The sequence below is a fragment of the Megalops cyprinoides genome, chromosome 7 (assembly GCF_013368585.1).
Source record: "Megalops cyprinoides isolate fMegCyp1 chromosome 7, fMegCyp1.pri, whole genome shotgun sequence".
In the NCBI taxonomy this organism is placed as follows: domain Eukaryota; kingdom Metazoa; phylum Chordata; class Actinopteri; order Elopiformes; family Megalopidae; genus Megalops; species Megalops cyprinoides.
In genome coordinates, this window is record NC_050589.1 from 27,208,269 (window position 1) to 27,227,782 (window position 19,514).

At 45.1% G+C, this 19,514-nt stretch overlaps 1 protein-coding gene across 1 annotated transcript in view; it reads right to left on the minus strand.

Annotated features, from left to right (window-relative positions):
- LOC118780397 (leucine-rich repeat-containing G-protein coupled receptor 6) overlaps positions 1-19,514 on the minus strand; it is an 85,613-nt gene that overhangs the window by 41,580 nt on the left and 24,519 nt on the right. Inside the window, exon 4 of the mRNA XM_036532852.1 lies at positions 4,170-4,241. Coding sequence (XP_036388745.1) covers positions 4,170-4,241 — 72 coding nt within the window. The remainder of the gene's footprint in view (positions 1-4,169; positions 4,242-19,514) is intronic.

The following is a 19,514-nucleotide window of genomic DNA, read 5'->3' on the forward strand; positions in this document are numbered from 1 at the left end:
TTTCCAGATTCCGTGAGCGTTACTAATAAACGATCCCAGGCTAATTACTCACAGCGCCTTCGGATGAAATGTATCACATGAGTCTTTTCCCAGGTCTCCAGGTTTCCAGTCTATCAGTCTGATGGATAGAGCACGCAAATGGCCTAGCGATGGGCAGTCCATTAATTTTTCCACACAAAGTTTATGCTGTAGAAACGGCATGCTGAAGTTCGTTATTCGTCATGAACGTGTTATGAAATCAGACACACAGCACACCAAATCCTTTAACTCCCTAATCAGATTAAGCAATACTGCCAATAGAAAGTAAAGCAAAAATAAAAAATAACAGTTTATAAAGTCAAATCCAAAGTACGCAAAATCAAAGCACTATACACTACTGTACGTATCAATATATAGGGGGAAATGGCAAATGCTGTAATTGATGTGGAGTCTGACAATATACCGAGGAGAGAGCAGATACTAGTGAAAAAAAAAGCTTTTTTGGCTTTCATGTCCTATTTAGTTAATTATATCAGGTGTGCTTTCATAAAGCATCTTTTCTTCTCCTCATCCGCTCTGGTTAAAATGGTTTCAAGTTTGGACCTGCTCCATAAGGATCCGTTTCAGAGAACTAGAGGGCATTCTCATTAACAATTATTTAATAATTTACAAAAAAGATTATGATTTCACCTTCCATTCCACCTATTTTTCTCAGAAAAGGGGTGTTTCTAGCTATTGAAAAGATCAGGGGCTAAGTCAAGTTTGCCTGGGGCTTGTCTTTTTTTTTTTTTTTGAAGGGAGATCGGCATCCCTTCAAAATAAATATTATCACAACTTCGGACGCTGCAAGTCAAGTTCTACTCCGTTACACAGTCTGTTGTTTTGCTATAAACACCTCCTTTTTCAGGGCAAAAATATTCGGGGCTAGGTTTAAAATATTCAGGGCTATAGCCCCGCATGATCGGACCTAATGACGCCACTGGGACACAGTAAATTCAGGTTTTCCCAGAGGTCAAGACAGTGCAACCAGAGGCAAGAAAGGAGGATCTGGGTTCTAGCCTCAGGACACACCAATGCTTTGTATTCCTTCTGGACTTCTGGTAATCCAGTCAGTCAGGTTGTTACTGGAAAAGACATGGCTTATTCTCTTCAATAACAGTTCCAAGCTTTATTTTCTCAACTTTGTAGAGAAATGTCCTAGTGGCATGCCTGTCCTATTTCTCACTCCAAAGTTAAAAACGGGGGGTTTATATTTCCTTAATGTGTATTTTCAAAGGCACTTTTTCTTGGAAGTTTTAATGAGTTTTTCATTCCACCAAACAGAATACTTTCCCTCTTCTCTCCTTATGCTCTTATCAGTGCCTGTTATTGTAATTTTTTATTCTTCTGCATATTTCTGGAAATACATATTGGTTCCCAGTCTTTCCGTAGGAATTCACCCTCCAAATTGTCAATGTTCAGATGGAGGAATAAGACAACTGCAAAAAGGTCTGCAAAAAGCCCAAAAATGCAATAAAAGGATCTGAACATACATCATTCTAAATTTTATAGCAAGTCATTCAAGTAGTTTAAAATTGAATTTTTATTTCCAAGACTAAGTAGATGCTTAATGGATCACCATTGTCATCTTGAAAACATGATTGATTGGCTGGACATTCTACATAAATTGCTTAAAATTTAAACTCTGGTATAGGGGTAAGGGACAGGGCCCAGAGATTGCAGGTTTACTTTCTCAGTACTGCTGCTGGACTCTTGGGGAGGGTACTTAACCTGACTTGCCTCAGTAAATATCCAGATGAGTAAATGGATAATATATAAAAAATAATAAGCTTTGTTATTCACTCCGGACAACAGCGTCTGCTAAACAACTGTAATGACAATTATTGATTCAGACAATCCTGCATCCTGCAGTTATGCTGCTCACTGCGTGAAGCTTTGGGGTGTATCAAAATATTGTCTTTGGAATTTTCTAAATCATGGTTTGAGAGTGCTCCCCTGGCCAGGAAATCATCATGGAATATATTGCGTATGTCCTGACTCCAGTACCTGGCCAAATTGACAGAAAAGAGTAATAGAGCCATTCATCATCCATGAAACAATCAGTGTGGGTAATGGAAATTTTTTTTTTCTCTGCGCCTTTTTTTTTTTTTTTTTGTTGAATATGATGTCAATCACATGACTTTCGGATTGGACCTCAATTTGGTTGCATTCTGATCCCACCCATCAGAAGGGCGAGATTAGTGTGTTCTAAGCATCCCGGTTCTAGCGTTCTGGCATTTTGGTTCTGAGCGCGTATTTCCAAAGGTGCTTCATTGCACCTACATTCTTTTCAAAGCAATAAAGTGAGCATAAGTGCCTTGTGCTTAAATATAGTGCTTTGCTGGTGCTGACAGGAACAGAGGAAGGGTAGAGGTGTATGGGGAAGTTGTTTTGATTAGAACAAAAGACAAAGCAGTTTCCCTTGTCAAAGGTACAATAAATATTGATTCTCAGAGAATATTACATTTCCCCTTCGCCTTGGCCTTGGCCGACTATGGCTCACATGTGTGCTGGATTCACAGCCCCCAGTGACAGTGCCAAGGTCTTTCAAATCCGCGAGCCGTTTGAAATATTCGTCCTCGTCCTCTTTTTTTCCGCAACGCGAGTCCCATCTGTTCCGTAGTATTCCTGTCACTCAGAGAACGCTGGCGTCCAGGTGCTTTCAATTTAACACTCGATACTCCGCGCGCTCCCTTCGGCCAAGTTAAGCTGGGTTTCACCTGAACAAATTGCCCCTTTGGGGAACCCCAGAGGCCAGGCGAGATTGGAACCCCCTTCACTGCCAGGTCCTTTACACAGACACACACACACACACACACACACACACACACACACGTGCATAACCTGAGACCGCCGTACAGACAGCGCGTCACCTTAGTCTCCCTCAAAATTAGGAATCAGGCACCTTGTGTGGGCCGACTCGGTTGACGTGGCTGTTTCACTTCACACCCTCACTCTGCTGTTAAAAGTGTCAGAGTCAGCGAGAACGTCTTTGATCGCCTTCATTCTTCATCCTTTTACTGGGAGTCCCCCCCCGCCCCCCCCCCAAAAAAAAACAAAAAACTCTACCTCACCCTTCTTGCAGTCAGCATTTTGCCGTTTCACTCCTGGTGCCCTGATATTACCTGGATTAGCACCTCTTTTGCTCTGTTTTGATTTGATAGTCTAACGCTCAACTTCTTTATTTCGCGTATCAAGTTGCTGCTGTGAAAGAGGACCTGTTCTCCGCTGACCTGCCTGGTTGGATGAATGTAAAGTCGCTTTGCTTGGATTTAACCTCAGGTTGTGTTTCAGCATTTCTAGAGCGTTCATTCATTTCCTTCCCCTGAGGGATGACGCATCACCCTGGGGAGTGAAAGCTGAAGTCTGAAAAGCAGGTGTGTGCCGTATATTTCTAATTGGCACAATAGGGACAAAGCTTCCACTTTTCCATCCTACTAAAGCAGAGTGAAATTATGTCTGGTGGTCTGGGCATGGGTTTTGGACCCTCTGCTCTTTCCATTGTTTCTACTCTTTGGTTGGTACAAGAAACGGGCTCTGGTAACCCCTCCACCGCCCGCTATAAATAGCACCATGCTGTATACGAGTTTCTGCAGAGCCACTCCTCTTGTCAGCTCCAGCTCTGATTTGGACGCCAGTGTCTCTCTGCCAAGCAGCCCCTGCTCCCGCACCACCGCTTAGACAAAGCTTGCTGCGATAAGGCTCACAGGGGGACCGCTGTCAAACTCAGCCATGAACGGGCACGTGCCGTTGCCCGGGACCAGCACAGTGCAGAGCAGCAGGTCCAACGGGAAAGACTGCGCATTTCCCCAGACCCTCTGTTCACAAGGTGACCCCAAGCACCCACACACAGTTCCTATGATTCTTATGGGGTGCATCACAGCACCTGCAATCTGTAGCGCTGTTTAATGCCATTTAAAAGGCACTTCAAGAAAACTAAGATGTTACTGAAACAATATTCATGATGATGATGATGATGACGATGATATTTATTATATTATTATTATTATTTTTTTTTTATTATTATTACTATTATTATTATTATCTTGTATTTTCATCATTATTTCTTTTGTTTTTTAACAAATACACATTGAAGCTACATTTTGTTTTTGTATTCTCTTTTTGTGTGCAGTTTGTTGTATTGTACTCACAGCTCTCCCAGGAAGTGAAGGTTGTGAAAGGCACTGGGCTGGAGCTCGCTGATGTTGTTCATGCTGAGGTCCCTGTGAAGAAGACAGAAAGAAGGTAAAGTTCAGTGATAACCGGAAGTGACAGCACTGTCAAACGTGTCCTGCTCAGCTAGGCTGAAGAAAGGGAGCAGGACCCCCCTGGAATGATGCGGTGCAGAGGTGAGGAGTCTGATAGTCTTCACCCCTGGGCCCAGTGATTTGTAAGGCAAACATCAGGGAAACTTCTGGAAGCAGGAACTGAAGCACTTGAGCTTGCCCAACTCCTGGTTAATAACACATGGAATAGGACTGAGAAACATCTGAACTGTGCACACATTCTCTGGGTGGCGGGCAGAAGGTTTTTTTTGGTACATTTTTTACAAAACAAAAATCACAATATTAATTATATTTATACAGTAATTATATGCCATTCATGCAGAAATTCTCACATTTCAACCGGAATCACAGCGGTGCAAGCCATCCGGCTAAAGCCCAGAGCCGAGGAATGCTGGTATAATTAATGTATCCCAACGTGGCATTGCCTTTTTATCACTGTTTTATTTCCCTTTTAATTAAGGCTCGGCACAGGGAAGGGGGAGGCGGAGATGGGGTGAAATTAGGGAAACCAAGGAGGAAGGGGGCTGCTGGAGAGGCCCTCTGTGCCTCCTCGTTGTTGGGTGTTCTGCAGTGACGAGGGCCGACACCCTGAGAGGTTGCAGCCCTGCGCTATCTCCCGCGCCAGCGTCATCGCCGGCCTGATTAAAGCAGCTGGCAAGCACTGCTCCAATCCACGCGCTGCAATCCGTGCGATCCCTGCGCCTCCCGATCGGAACCGCCGCTATATAAAGCAGGTCTCCTCGTTGACAATCCAAGACCTCTTTAAATGAAACATGTGGTTTCTGATATCAAAGACACTCCACACCTGCATTTTTTACCATCCATCAGAGAGGAACCGAGAGAAGACTTTCCGCACTGAATCATTGTGCGGCAGCTGTAATTTCCTCCTGGTTCCCTCTCTTCTGAGGGGCCTCCACTCCAGATGTTTTCCTAAACGCCCTCATGATTTCTCCTTCCGTTTCCCCAAACGTACTTTGTTTGCCTCTTTCGAGGGATAAGAAAGTGATGCTCGCCTCTTGCAGCCTGGATTTCTACAGATTTTCCTCGCTATCATGGCTCAATACCAATGTCATTTCCAGCTTTTAGTGCCATAGTTTGAGTGTGCATTTTTCTCCAATGGATAAAGTTGGTTTAGTCTATGAATGTGTAATTTTGAAAGCATATCAATATTTTTGGAGCTGATAGCCGTTGGGAAAGAGGGATCGGTTCCCAACAAAACATTATAATGTTTTGATATAGTTGAGTCTTTTTTTATCATTCATATTGCCTCATTCAAGAAGTGTGGACCATGTGTGTCCATATATTGTACAGTTTATTTGAAATTTTAGGCAGGAAATCCTAACACCGCACACCACCCTCCCATATCTTACTGGACACCTCTAATAACCGTACACCTGATGTTGAAACTGGGATTAAGATTTTCAGAAATGTGCAAACATACTATCTACCAAGCATTCCCTGTTCAAATAAGGATTCTCTATGTACAGTAGAGCTTCATTCCAAAAAACTAGAGTACTAAGTGAAAAATGTCCTTTGCAATGAGTGCATGTGTGTGCCTGCACGTCGACTACTAGAAAAAGGCTTGATTGAAAGTGTGGTTGTCCTAAATCAATGGAACCTATCTTACAGTGTTCCAAGATCAAGAGGCCAGGTGAAAGCCATTCCCTGAATAGAGCCTCTCTTTGAACGCTAATTCAGTTACATGATGGCTGTGACAACTGTAAAAACATTCAAACAGATTAGAAAAACATCAGATTAATGCAGCTTTCTCCTCTGAAAAGGAAAAGAAAAAAAGAAACCGAACCAGAGTCTGCTTTGATTCAGATGTCACGGCTGCTGGAGATTTTAAGGTCATTGTCCCTCGTAAACAAAATGGAAATGCAAAATTATTTCATTTATCTTCCTGTTGCATTCACTGAAGCCACGTTCCAGACAAGAGGGTAATTGCTCATAAAATAAGACCACCAGGCTCGAAAAAGTAAACGGAAATCTTGGAAAATATTCACTTGTGAGAGCAGCGACTCGGACTTTGACGCGTTGCTATTTATTTGTTTTGTCAGGCTGTCTAACATGACGGGCTGAATGCTAATTTGCTGTGGTGGAGCAATGGAAAACTTTATGGTGAGGAGACACAGGAATGAATTGATCTGACCTGTGCTGTTTTCCCTGCCCCAGCGGCAGGGAGCTTAGAGGACACAAACTTCTGAACTGCAGAGATTATTTTAAGAATGCTCACCGACCAAATTAAACAAAACAGGTACGGGTATTGAATTTATTTGCCCTCTGAAAGAATGAGGTTCTTCTTGGCCTCGCACAGAATGGGCTCAGTAACCCTCAGCGGATGTCTGCTGCGGCATACTGTTTCTGTAATGGCATATCTCATGCATAGCGGAGTCTGCGGTAGAAGTCGTAGCTAATGAAAGCTCTCACAGCTCCGGGAAGCTCTGTGTGTCAATATTATGGAGGTGAGGTTTCCCAGCCTACGGGTGAGCTGTTAAGGGTAATTCACCTGAAACTCAACAGGACTCTCCCTGCTCGCCATCCACCGAGCTTCTCACTTATCCTGGAGCGCAGCTCTACGCGTGGAGTGCAGCCCACCACAGCGCTGTCAGTTTTGGGGCGCAGCCCTGACCCAGTTCTCAGTAGTGAGTCACAGCAAGTCAAGGCCAGACTTTGCACCTGCATCTGTGTCCCTTTGGCCCCGCCTGCGTACCAAAATACGAGCGGCAACCAATAAAAGAAAAAAAAAGCTGATGGGGCTGATTATTAGTTTAGGATTCTGAGGTATGTTCACTGTGGAAGCGGAACTTGAAGAAGTGCCATGTGGTATGCTGGCTTTGTGTATGACTAAATGAAAATATGATGGAGTGACCTGGGACATACTGCACAAGAAACATTGCATGCAAGTGAATCATTGTGAACCGGAAGGCTGAGAGTTCAGTGCTGGGCTGTAATAATTAACCGGTATTGGTTCTTTTCTAAAATGTTTTTGAGCTCAATTTGGGTGTTCATTATAGTAATTTTGAACATTTTGTTGACAGCCCTTCAGATGAAATATGGAATTAAAGTTGTTTTTTCCCCCTCAGTAACATGCTGGTTTTCTGCAGGAGAGTAATTATGATTAATGAAAGCCACATTTGCATGGCGATGCTGTATGATGACATCCAGTATTTTGTGTTATAAAATAAAAAGAAAGCAGTGAAGTAGTGTGTCACAGGACCCAGTTTCTGTGATGTGGTGTAGGGGGGGTTGCAGTGCTTCTTAATGGTTATAGTGGGAAAACAGGCCATGTCTTCATAAAAGTGACTATATATAATGCCTTTATTTGCTATGTGGCATGTGTGCTGTCTTCTGACTGCTTTGTTCTGCCATTAAGATAATCAGCTATTTGATTGTATTCTAGTTAAACAGAGGGCAGATGTGGAGACTTTCCTTTACATTTGACTCTCGATCAAATGTGCAAGTTACGTTTAGCTTTAAGACCATGGGAATGTCTGGCTATGAGGCTGGTATTGCTGGCAATAACCAGGGTCTGCGGTTTTGACATTTTATTCTGCGAATTGCCTCTTCCTCATTCAAAGTCTTGGAGTCTCCCAGTGTCTGCGGCAGTGACAATTGTCAAACGAGAAAGGAGCACCCCTCGACCCCTGTGAATCATACCCCTCCCTCTGGTATGGTCAGTGACTCAGTGACTCTTCTTTTCCGATCCCTCTGCGATGTTTTAGTAAACAACATTTGTGGGGAACTGTCCGGTGACATGGAAGAAGAGATCATTCACATGTGCCGGGGAAATGTTCGCAATCCGCCCCAGCTGTTTCGCCTCTGTGTCCAAAACGCAGGCAAGGCTGTGCAACCTTTCCTCTCGGTTCCCACGTGTGTGGTGATAACTGCCTTCAAAGGATTATCTTGGGGCGGGTGTGATGTCGTCATGGACACGTGTCCTTCGACATCGTGTGTTTTTTTGTGACTCATGCTTGCAACATCTGCAACCTGCCAAATAGAGTGCATATCTGGTCAACAGCAATAGTGAAGACAGACATTGTCAGGGGAGAAGAATTGCATAACCCAGGGTGAAGTCATTGAAAAAACATCTCCTTGGTCATGAGGGGCAAGTGTAGGTTTAGTAGACTTTATGATACTTGGGCTAACTGTTATAGCTGGTTTTTCACCAAATGTCGCTTGTGCAGTATGTATCAGCACCTGTTTGTTGGTCTGCTCCAGTGGCATTAAGCAACAAGTAGCAGTGGATCCCTCTCACCTCAAGCTGAGCAATGTGGTCAGCTATGAAAGAGGACACCCTATACATCAGAACGACCCATGGCTGTGTAGCATGCACACAATGATTACCGGTCATGAGGGATATTTTATTGATCTCAGCCCCTTAAGCCCCTGGATGACATCAATGGAAACATCTGTGAAAAATTCTATTGTACGTACATCTGCTAAAGCATTGGCGTAACACAAAAACCATGCAAAATCCTTATTGTTTACTTAAATTAGTTGGTAGAGCTATTTCTAAATAAAACAACTGAAGTAGTTTTCTAGGTCGCTGGCAATAAATGATTACGTTGATTTTGCTGTGACGGGTCCGGGCCTTTGCCCATCAGACACGACAGGAAAAAAAAAAAGATGTAAGTAAGTGATTAAATCCAGTTTGATTCTGACTCATCCTTAAGCAAACATCTTTAGTAACTGTGTTGCTCATAATTCAGTTGGGGGGGAACTAAACATGGCACAAAGACAAAAGTGCAAGATCCATACTGAGGAGATCCAGGGAGAGCGACGTGACCAGACTCCTCTGCTGTTCAAGTTGAGGCAAGGGCACAGTGGAGGCCGCGCAACGTTGAAATCTTTGAAGTGGATGTCAAGGGCCTCGTCCTTCCGATGATTCCCGGCAAAGGTATGCTTTAATCTCCTGCTGCTGTTTCATCATCAAAGCTGGAACCTCAACCCCCCCCCCCCCCCCACCCCACCTCTCGAAAGAAAGAGAGAAAGGAAAAAACTCATAGCCTCTGGGGGCCTGGGTTTGAAATTGGGTGGGAACACGTGGAAGGCTTGTGCCAGAAACCATTAGCAAGACGGATATCATACAGGGCAGAGAGGAGAAGGAGGAGGGTGGCGTAAACAAATGTCAGGCCTCCTGTGGTGAATATGATATGCAGAAAGGCATCACACCGAGTGTTTACCCTAGTTTGATCGGTAATAATATGCCCTTTGCATGCTTGCTGAGTGACACTTGCAATATGCATCCTAAATCCAGGTCCTAAATGTTAACACATCATTAATTATTTGTCATATTACCATATCCATACATACATTATTGTTTTGTTTGACACAACAACCTATCCTCTAGATCTCAGCCAATCTCACCAAACTCATGCATAAAAAGCTTGCAAAACAAGCAAGTCTGGTACAGAATCCATGGAAGCCAGTTTTAAAAATCAATGATGACTCCATTACATTTCTGCAACTTTTTCTTTTACAGGCAGCTCTAATGTATCACTCAAAACAGGGTTAAAAGTCCTCATGTTCCAACATTTAGTTGTAGATACACAGTGCCATCAGATACAGTGTTAGTTTACTCTTTCCAGGTCCCAGATGTAAGTGTGTAAGTTTTAAAATCATGATACGACTGTATGTTTATTGCTGGGATCTGTACTGAGGTATCTGATTTACTATGACACTGCTCACGATTTCCCTCCATTAGTCACACATGAGAGCCCGGCTCTGCTGTGGTCAACAACGTCCCCATGAAGCACTGGCCTGAAGACGAGCTTCGCCCAGGGCTTGCATTCATGCTAAAAAGACCCATACAATACTGAATGCATATTAGTTCCGTGGTCTTCGTGAAATATCGTTGAGCAATGCAGTGGTCGCTCTCAGAAGCCATGTCACGAAACTGCCTGCTGCACATTTCGATGGCTAATACCATAGAATTACTGTTCCGTTTAAAATGGATCGAGGAACATGTTAAGTGCCATTTCGCATATACCCTTTCCTCTGTTTCCCAGATTTTTAAAAGTATTTTCTTTTTTTTATATTTAACTATAAGCAGATTGTTACAGGCGGTACACTGTCATCTGAATTAGTAAACAACAGAGGACATAAAAATACCCTCAAATTGAACTCAGGAGAATGCTCTAACCAGTGCGGCCGAGGAACAATGTGATAACACAAAGAATATGGCACAGTTCGCCCGCGCAACCCAACACAGAGCTGTGGCTGATCTCACAGGCCCTCACGTTGGTCTGGCCCCGTTTATGGAGCTTAGAGCAAGCACTTTTACACGGATCTAATGAAGCAAACAAGGCCCTGTACGCTTTGAGGACTACTGGTGGTTTCCTCACATGCTTCAGGGAGATATTCATAGCTCAAGGAAACGCGCCAAACTCCATTAAAATGACTCAAAGCTAACTTTAATCAATAACAGCGTGGGAGACATCCAGGGACAGAACAGGTTGGAATTGAAATGGATTTCTGAGAAATATTAATTACCATGGGGTTTATGCACAGGTCCTTCCAGTGATGATTGAGCTGGGGTAAAAATAATGGAAGTGCTGGCTGAATTTCCCAACCTGATTTGCATACCCTGTGGCTAAGCACAGAATTGAGCATGGATTTCTTCCCTGATTTCACTCAACCAAAATCACAACGGACAGCTGTTTTGGATCCTGACTTGGGTGATAGCTCCATAACATTTACTGTAACAGGAAACCACGGCCCTCAAAGGAAGGTGTTTGTTTTGCGACCGCATAACAGATTCCTACAATGCTAAATCACGCTCAAAGGCAAACAAGTCCTGGGGGAGAACAAAGACAGCGAAACTGTTTGTGGGGTGAAGCCGTGGAGATTAGGATCCTGTTTTGAGGGGCTGGTCTGGTTTCTGTGGTGAGGGACCCAAGGTTTTGATTGAATGAGAGTTGGGTGGCCAGCTTCAGCTTTGTTTTGTAATTCATCATCCTCTCGGAGCAGACTTAATGGTGTGTGTGCCACAAAGGAAGCAGCAGTTTCTTATCACTGAGAACCCTGCTTTCCATTACAACATCCATTCTTCTGCCCCTCTCATCCATTCCAGTGCATTTAAAACATGAATAGTCTAATAGGAGATCAGACTGCATCAACACACTTTGTTGCTGTTTCTCTTGATATCCTGGTTGCCATGGATGTAACTGGCGGGAAAAAAAACAGATTTATTGAAATATTTTGTACCTCCCACATTATACAGTCTTGGGAAGGGGAGGTCAAGGTTCGAAGATGAAATGCCACAAGCGCACATTCACAGCTTTGACACTTGTGTCACCCCACTTCCTGTTCTCTGCGGTGGGTACACACACACAGCTCACAGGAGGTCAGGGGGACATGAAGAGGGTGTTCTTCAAAGAGGGGGAAGACCACCTTGGAGAACGAAGAGAATGGCTGAGTGTGTCTGCCACTCCAACAAAGGAAAAGATGAATACCAAAAAAAAAGATTTAAAAAGGAGGGAAGAGTTTGCATTCCTGACACATAAATATTGTCAAAATAAATATTGATATTGATTGGTTAAGCATAGACATACTGATAAAATAGAGCAACAACAAGTACTGCTTAGTCTCAATGTAGTAAAGCTCTCCAGCTTATTTTAATCTTTCAAATATATTTATGTAAAAGGGCATAAATCACAATCAAGGGATGTGTAAAGCTACAGCCAGAAAGTCGCTGAGGGCTTTGTTTGATATGTTAATATAAAAAGGTTTCGTCCCTGTTGTTTTATGACCCGAAACATGTCAGCACACGTGCTGGAGCTGTTGCCGCTCCATTTGAACCGGAGGGCCAAGATGAATCGTGGGGAGGGGGGCTCGGAACCTCTCACGGTGCTCAGAGCGGACTCTTAAAAAGAAAGCCCGACCCAACTGTACTGTTTCCCAAGAAACACTCTGGGGCGACTGCTCTCTCTTTCTCTCTCTCGCTCTGTCTCTCTCTCCCCCTGACCCGCGGTCATCTGCCGGATCAGCGGTCCCATTCAGCTGGTCGTCCTCCAAGAACCAGCAGGCTAGAGAGAGGAGTTCAGGGCCCGTGCCCCCCCCCCCCCTTCTCTCCCCTCCATCACTCTCCAGACCTTTAAACCTGACATGTTTGGATAAACATTACACGGGGTTGTGAATCCTGAGCCACTGCCAAAAGCCACAAGACAAGCTGATTGTCCTCAGGTGCTGCCATCATCTTCAAAGTGCAGGAATCATTTCAGGGTCCTGAGATTACAACCGACTGCCATGCATCCCACCCCCCCAACAGCACCCCGCCCAACAGCACCCCGCCCATCCCCGTCCTCTGTAGTCTCTCAGTCACAACGAAAAGATTCGATTCACCCAGAAATTTAGAAAGGAAAACAGGGCTTTTTCTCTTTCTATCGCCCATTCTTTCTCACTTTCTATCTGTCTCTCTTTCTCTGTTTCTGTCATTTTCTATTGGTGTACACTCATTTAATGACTAGCCCCCCCCCAATCTACCTATGCATCATCCATATCCTTTACAGTTACTGAAAGGAATGCCGGTCAAACAACAAAAATATTAAATATTTTATGCTCTACTTCTTTTTTGCCTATTCTATATTTGACTTTTGTGGTTTTGCCTCATAGAGCACGTTATTGAAGGATAAATATCTTCCTCTGTCAGTAGCCCGAGTTCTTCCTCTGAACGGACAGGCCAGCAAATTACCAAGGGAGATGCTTCAGTAAAGGAGACATCTTCATTTTGGAAAGGAAGCAAGCTAATCTACAGGCAAAAAGGGGAAAATAAATACCTCAGATTCATAGAAGAGACATGACTAAAACAGACGGAAGGCCCTTTTGGAGATATTATATAAGACATTTCAAAAACTTTTTTTCTTCCTTTTCAGTTTTTCCTGATGTATTTCATGCCATAGAATTTGAGAGACATTTGAAGGTAAAGAACCTTTTAAACTGACTTTCTGACAAGATCAGCACTAACAAAAGACGATACATACTATGAAAATAATTCTGCAAATATTGTGCATTTTGCCATCCATAGTTCAAAGCTAATTGGAAAAAGATGAGAGCACGCTGTAAGCTTTTGATCAGGGGAAGAGTTAATGCCGTCTTGAAAGGAGATGTATCCTGGCAGTTTAAATGTGAATCAGAAGGCCCAGAAAAAGCTACGTTTTAAATATTAAGTCAAAAAAAAAAAAGAAAGAATGTTTGCTGTTCTGCCACTTCTGAAAAGACCGTCTGGTTTAGCATTCGCCTCACACAGGCACACAATGACACAGGAAGGAGGACACAATGCTCCTTTTCCTCTCCTCTTTTTTAAAAAGACATGTTTTTCTTTTACGTACTGTCAAACTTCCTGAGCCTGATATTACGCCTTTGTGGCCCAAAGTGGCCCCCTTTTCTTTGGCTTACAAAGAGGACGGAACACTCTTTCACCTGAAGAAAAAAACCTCCCAGAAAAGACAGGAAAGACCTGAGTTGCCTGCATTTTGTTTTGCCTCCTTTTTATTGTGCTCCTTGTATAATGGCTTCTGAAAGAAAGAAGAGGCAGGCTGAATGTCTGGCCCGGCAAATTAAGTGTTTCATCTGCGGTTGCTGTATGGGAAAGCGCTTTCACTCTGGGTGTTGAAGAGATATCGTTTGACTTTCCATCCGTACCGGAGAGGTCACATATCTGGGGCTCCTCAGTATAATGGCCCCATGATCAGGTGATCAGGTGTGTCCGCTAAAGCATCTGAAGAGACGGGAGCTCTGGCCTACATCCAGATTTGCACTTGACGCATTTCCTGAATTTCAGTTGAATTCCTTCACACAAAAAAGACATCATGAGACGTTCTGATGTGATTGTTGGGCCAAAGCATGATCGTCATCGGTTTCTCAGGTCTTCCCCCTTCCGAGGAAGCGGTCAGCACCTGTGTTCCTTGACTGGGCCTGGCTGAGGGGGTGGCATGTAGCTGTTGATCCTTTCCGCGCCACACTGGGCTGCTGAGCAGCACGCGTGTTGAGCGGAGCGCACGTCTTGGTGTGGAATGTAAATACGAGCCGTGAGGAAATGCAGCTCGGGGGGCGCACACATACGTAATCATCCGAGGGAACTCAATGTCCCAGGATGGAGGTATGCAAATTCCAGTGGAGACAGCTGTGTGTGGCTGGTGGAAACCAACCCACACACAAGCCATGGTCGGCCCGCCGTTTAGGCCTGTGAGGTGAATGAGTCACCCACTCGCTCAGTTCAGAGGTGGGGTGGACTGCCACAAGGGCCGGCTTTATGCCCCTGTCCCAGAGACCAACCTCCCCCTCCCAGAAAATGGCCATTGTCCCCCCTGCCAGCCTCAATCAAGTCAGGGACAAAGACGCCATGGTGGGGACTAGGGGAAAGGGGTCAGAGGTCATACACTTTGACAGTCCACACAGGAAGTGGAGCGGGACATAGCCAGGAGCCAGGGAGCCCTTCTCTCTGTGTCATTCTGCAGTGCTTTGTGCTTCTCTGACAAGACCATGTGGCCATAGAGGAATCACAGTTCACTCAGTAGCTGTACAATGCACAGTCTCCTGGCATGGGTGGGAAGACATTTAGACACGTACATATCCACATGTTCAACAGAATGTCAAATCTTAACTTGTTGATGACATTCAGATTTACAGTCCATAACCAAATATGAAATAATCTGTATGATAAAGGGTCAGTTACCAAGTTGTTCAAACAGCTCAGAAGTTACAAAAACAAAAAGGTTTAATGAACAGTGCATTCACACATACACTTTGGGATGATAAGAAATATGATTACTATACATAGTCACACACTGAAGGTGATGGGAAAATGGAGTCTTGAGAGTTGTGAAAGTCTCACCTCTAAGCCTTAGCTTCCGCAGCAGTAATGTGCCACTGCGCAGAATGATTTACCGTAAGTCATTTATATATTATGGTTGCTCTTTGGAAAAGTCAAATTGTGCCAACAAAAATGAAACTGGATTAACAATGCCAGTCACTGTGTGAAATCATCAGTAATGACCTTGCTTTGTTGATAGCATAACAGTCTTCAAGGCAGCCCAAACTATACTGGAGATATCCCGAGGCTTACCGGAGTGTTAATTATACACAGGGCTCCATGTAATCTTTCTGTCTCCGGGTCTGAGAGACTTTTTTTAGATCTAAAACCTTCTGGCAGAAACTGTTATGAGTAAATCAGCGGAATCATAGCTGCTCCGTTGACTTTTTTCCGAGCAGTAATAGAGTCATATGTGCTTGCTGCTCCTGTGCGACTCTGCCCTAAATCAAGGGCTTCGCCCAAGGAAAAGTGAGTTACTACTGTGTCTGTCAATATCCGCCTCAGTGTTCACTCGAAGGCGATTTGATCGGGTTATGGCAGGACAGGGAGCCATATAACGATGGAAGTTCAGATGCATTACGGAACTGGCGCAACTCAAGACGCGAGATACCTGAAATCCAAACTGATGCCTGATGGTACGGTATTCCCATCATCAAGGATTTTGTGTTTAGTTGACAGACCTCACAAACAACGCAGACTGTGGCTATCGGTGTCCTTGTCATCTGGATTTATGTTTTAGAATGATACACAAAACATATTTCCTGCCATTCGATTCCGGGGGTTTAAACTTCAATTACTGATCTACAAGGAGCGTTCCGTGGCAACGTGCCATCCTTGTAAAAAATTCCAGATTTTTGCTTCCACTGTTGCTGGATACGTCTGCGCTGCATATGGCCCCAGAACTTTCTGATTCTCCTTTTCCTCTATGATGACAGTCTCTGTTTCCTGGACATAGAAGGGCTGAGGAGCTGTGCCTCAGTCCGAGTGTAACATCAAATGTTGGATTGACTGTGGATCCAGACCGATTCAGACCATTACTCCCCTCTGAAGCACAGCAAGTGCATGGGGGGGGGGGGGGGGGGGGGGGGGGGTGGAGAGATGGAAGTTATCTGTCTAGATTAATGAGTCTATTTGGGGGGCTAGACCTCCCCCCCCCCCTCCCCCGCGAGCGCATTCCTCCACGTCCTGCCCCTTTGTCAGCGCTAAGTGTCGCTGTGATCACTGGCTGATCCCCGCTCTCTGCATCCCATCCAAACTCCTTTCTCTGCCACCTAATCCCTCCACAGAGCGCCATTATCGCCGGGCTCTTTAACGTCTTTGATGCTACTGCAGGGATTTCGAGGAGGCATTAAGTATCATTAACGCGCAGCTATTTATCACCTGCCTGCCAGGGGAGCTTGTGCACTGCCAGGCAGCACATTAGACAGCTCTATATGCCACGCTTGGCTGGAGATCTGAGGCTGACGGCGGACCAGGGAGACCCGCTCAGCGCCCGATGCTAACCACGCTCGATGACCCCTTTTGGCACACTTTCGCCGTACCTATAAATGCAACCCCCCCCCAAAAAATGGGGTACACGTGGCATGGTATCCCGCTCAGTCAGAGCTGGCTGAATAAGAGGGCTATTCTGTACAAATGAAACATTCTATTTGCTTTTAGGGAGACACAAACACTTGCACCACTAAAAAAAAATGCTAAGGTATATGTTATAATGTTAGAGGGAAGAGTTTCAAAAGGTACTAGGCAATAATTACACAGGTGCAAAGTTGTAATTCACGATGCAAGTTACCGTTTTTAGATAAAAGCTTAGGTAAAAGTTGGATGAAAGGTATAAAAATAGACTGAAGAGCATGCATGTGGACAGTATTTGTCTTTAATCAAACATCGCTCTCTCTGCCAATGATAATTACAGTCTGACTGAGCAATTTTCTATTCAACTTATTTGATTTTTCTTAATGTGCTTTCATGAGGCTAATCACTCCAAGTCAATAGTTTGGCCTGTGGTGCTCAGCTAAGTAGACAACTTGAAACTAGACCACATTATCATGAATAAAGTATCCAACAGAAGCCGGTATTCAAAGCAGCGATGTTCTAACATCAGTGCCTAAGGTAGAAAGGATTGTCAGCAGCACCTATTTGAAGCATTAAGCGCATGCCTTTTCTGCTTGCTGGATTGCAAGCTCTGTCTGTGGGGAAAAACGTTTTGTGAAGAATGCAATGGAAAGATTTCTGCCGAAGTTCAAACAATCTGAGCAGAGGGCTGTTCTTCCCAACGTGCCCAGATGCGATCTTATTGACTAATACCTTTTGATGGCTCAGAGGAGGATAAACCCTCTACAATCTCAAACAAAGCAGTGGGATTTCACGCTAAGCAAGCAGGAGAGCTTCTCAAACCTCAGTGTCTGAGAATCTGTGAAACACCGGTGTGGGCCTCCTCTCTCTGGGTAATCTTTGGCCTCCCTGTCTAATGTCAGACCCGTGCTGAACATTGAGCTCCACCCAGTCCCAGACTGGAGTGGCAGGTCAGTGTCTGTGTGATGCATGCCCCCCCCTTTATTCAGTGGAAATCCGAATATTTCCCAAGGGCCCCGTGAGAGGGTTCCCGAGGTAGCGACATTGTCGGCTGTCCGCCACTGCAATTACTCTGTCGTTAACCCTTCGTCCGCGGCGAAAGGAAAACGGGCTTGGCCCTCATCTTCCTGCTAATCCCGCTGTACTAATGGGACTCACTTTGCCAAACACGATTTGTTTGAAGACAATTTGGCACGGCCGCGTGTGCACAATGCCCCCATTGTGGCGTTCCTGGGAGAGGAGGGGACGCTGGCCGGCTGGGGCCTTGGATTCCCAGGGACGACGAGGAATCTGTGCAATGCGCACATGCATCCCTCGACCCAGAGGCGTCCCCCAACGCGCTGCCCCCCTCTCACACAAAGTGGAACCTGGTCACCCCACCAACTGGTGCCTCCCCTGCTGGCATGTCACATGGCCTTCACCGTCTCTGGATGTGTCTGAATCTCAGCATTTGCTAATGTGAAGCTTGTGCTCCGAACAGATGAAACAATTTAAATCCATTCATTGGGCCAGCAGTGTGGCATAGTGGTAAGGCACAGGGCTTATGACCAAAAGGCTACTGGTTCAATTCCCCTCTGGGGCACTACTGCTGTACCCTTGGTCAAGGTACTTTACCCAGAATTACTTCAGTAAATGTCCAGCTCTATAAATGGACAACATGTAAAAATTGTAATCTATGTAAATCGCACTGGCTAAGATTGCTAACTGACAATAATGCAATGTAATTTTTCTAGTGCACATAACATTTAATACACAGCAATTTTGGGCCACCCCCTGCAGGAAAAAAGTTAGTAAGAGTCAAATGTGATACAGTAACTGTGCAGCAAAATGTCTCGGATACAGGTGTCTTTAGCATCTTTTGCCCCACATTCCGTCAAAGAAGGTACCATTTTCACAGATGAGGCCTGTGCTGTGGACTTAGCTGTGGAGGAGGTTCAGAAACAGCTTTGGCTGTGGAACAGCGATTCTTGCTCCGAGTAACAATTTGCACACAAAGCAGAGAGGCTCTTGCGTAAGGACAATCCGCCCCGAGGGGTCAACCGCAGCCTGCTCACCCGCGCGAGCGCAGACCGGACACGTCCAGGGCCGTGCCCAGACAGATAATAATCGCTTCATTCCCATCATTTGGCCCCTGGGATCCTGACAGGGACAAGCACCTGAACCGCTGCGGTGTACCGCGCAGTGCGTGACATTGATCTCGGCGTTCCCATTCTTCCCCTGTGACAGCCGCAGGAAGTATCGCTGCTCCTCACCGCTCGGCTGCACACTGCCCCCTTTGTTTTCCCACCCCGTCCCCGGGTAATGTTATTGTTAGCTCTATACCCGCCGCTACCAAGCGTCTGTCCCGGAGCGTCGCGTTTTTGGCAGAGGGGCGTGGTGCGAGACATCCCACAACTCCCCTCCTAGGATGAATATGCCATTATTACTCCCTTGTGGAAACAACTTATGTTAACTTATCTATTCAGGGGTGAGGGGTGGGGATGGGGCGGCTGAGAGGAATTGTGCAAAGAGAGGTAGTCTCTCCTGTTGCATCCCCTCCCAACTGCCAAGTGACTCATTGAAGCACCAGTACAAAGGCAGTGGATTGCCTTTCAATGTTAGCCTCGGCATAGGAGACATTGAAGAGAATTGAACAAAACAAAATGGGAGGGGTGGTGGTGGTGGTGGTGGTGGTGGTGGGGGGGGGGTTTGGGGCGGTGAACGGAACTCCAGTCTTGAATTTCTACTTCCCAATTCAGCCTCTGAAACATGTTCCCTTAAAAATGCAGTCCATCGTGGATGTGACATAGAAGGGGCTCTGAATATACATGCTGTGTTTTAAA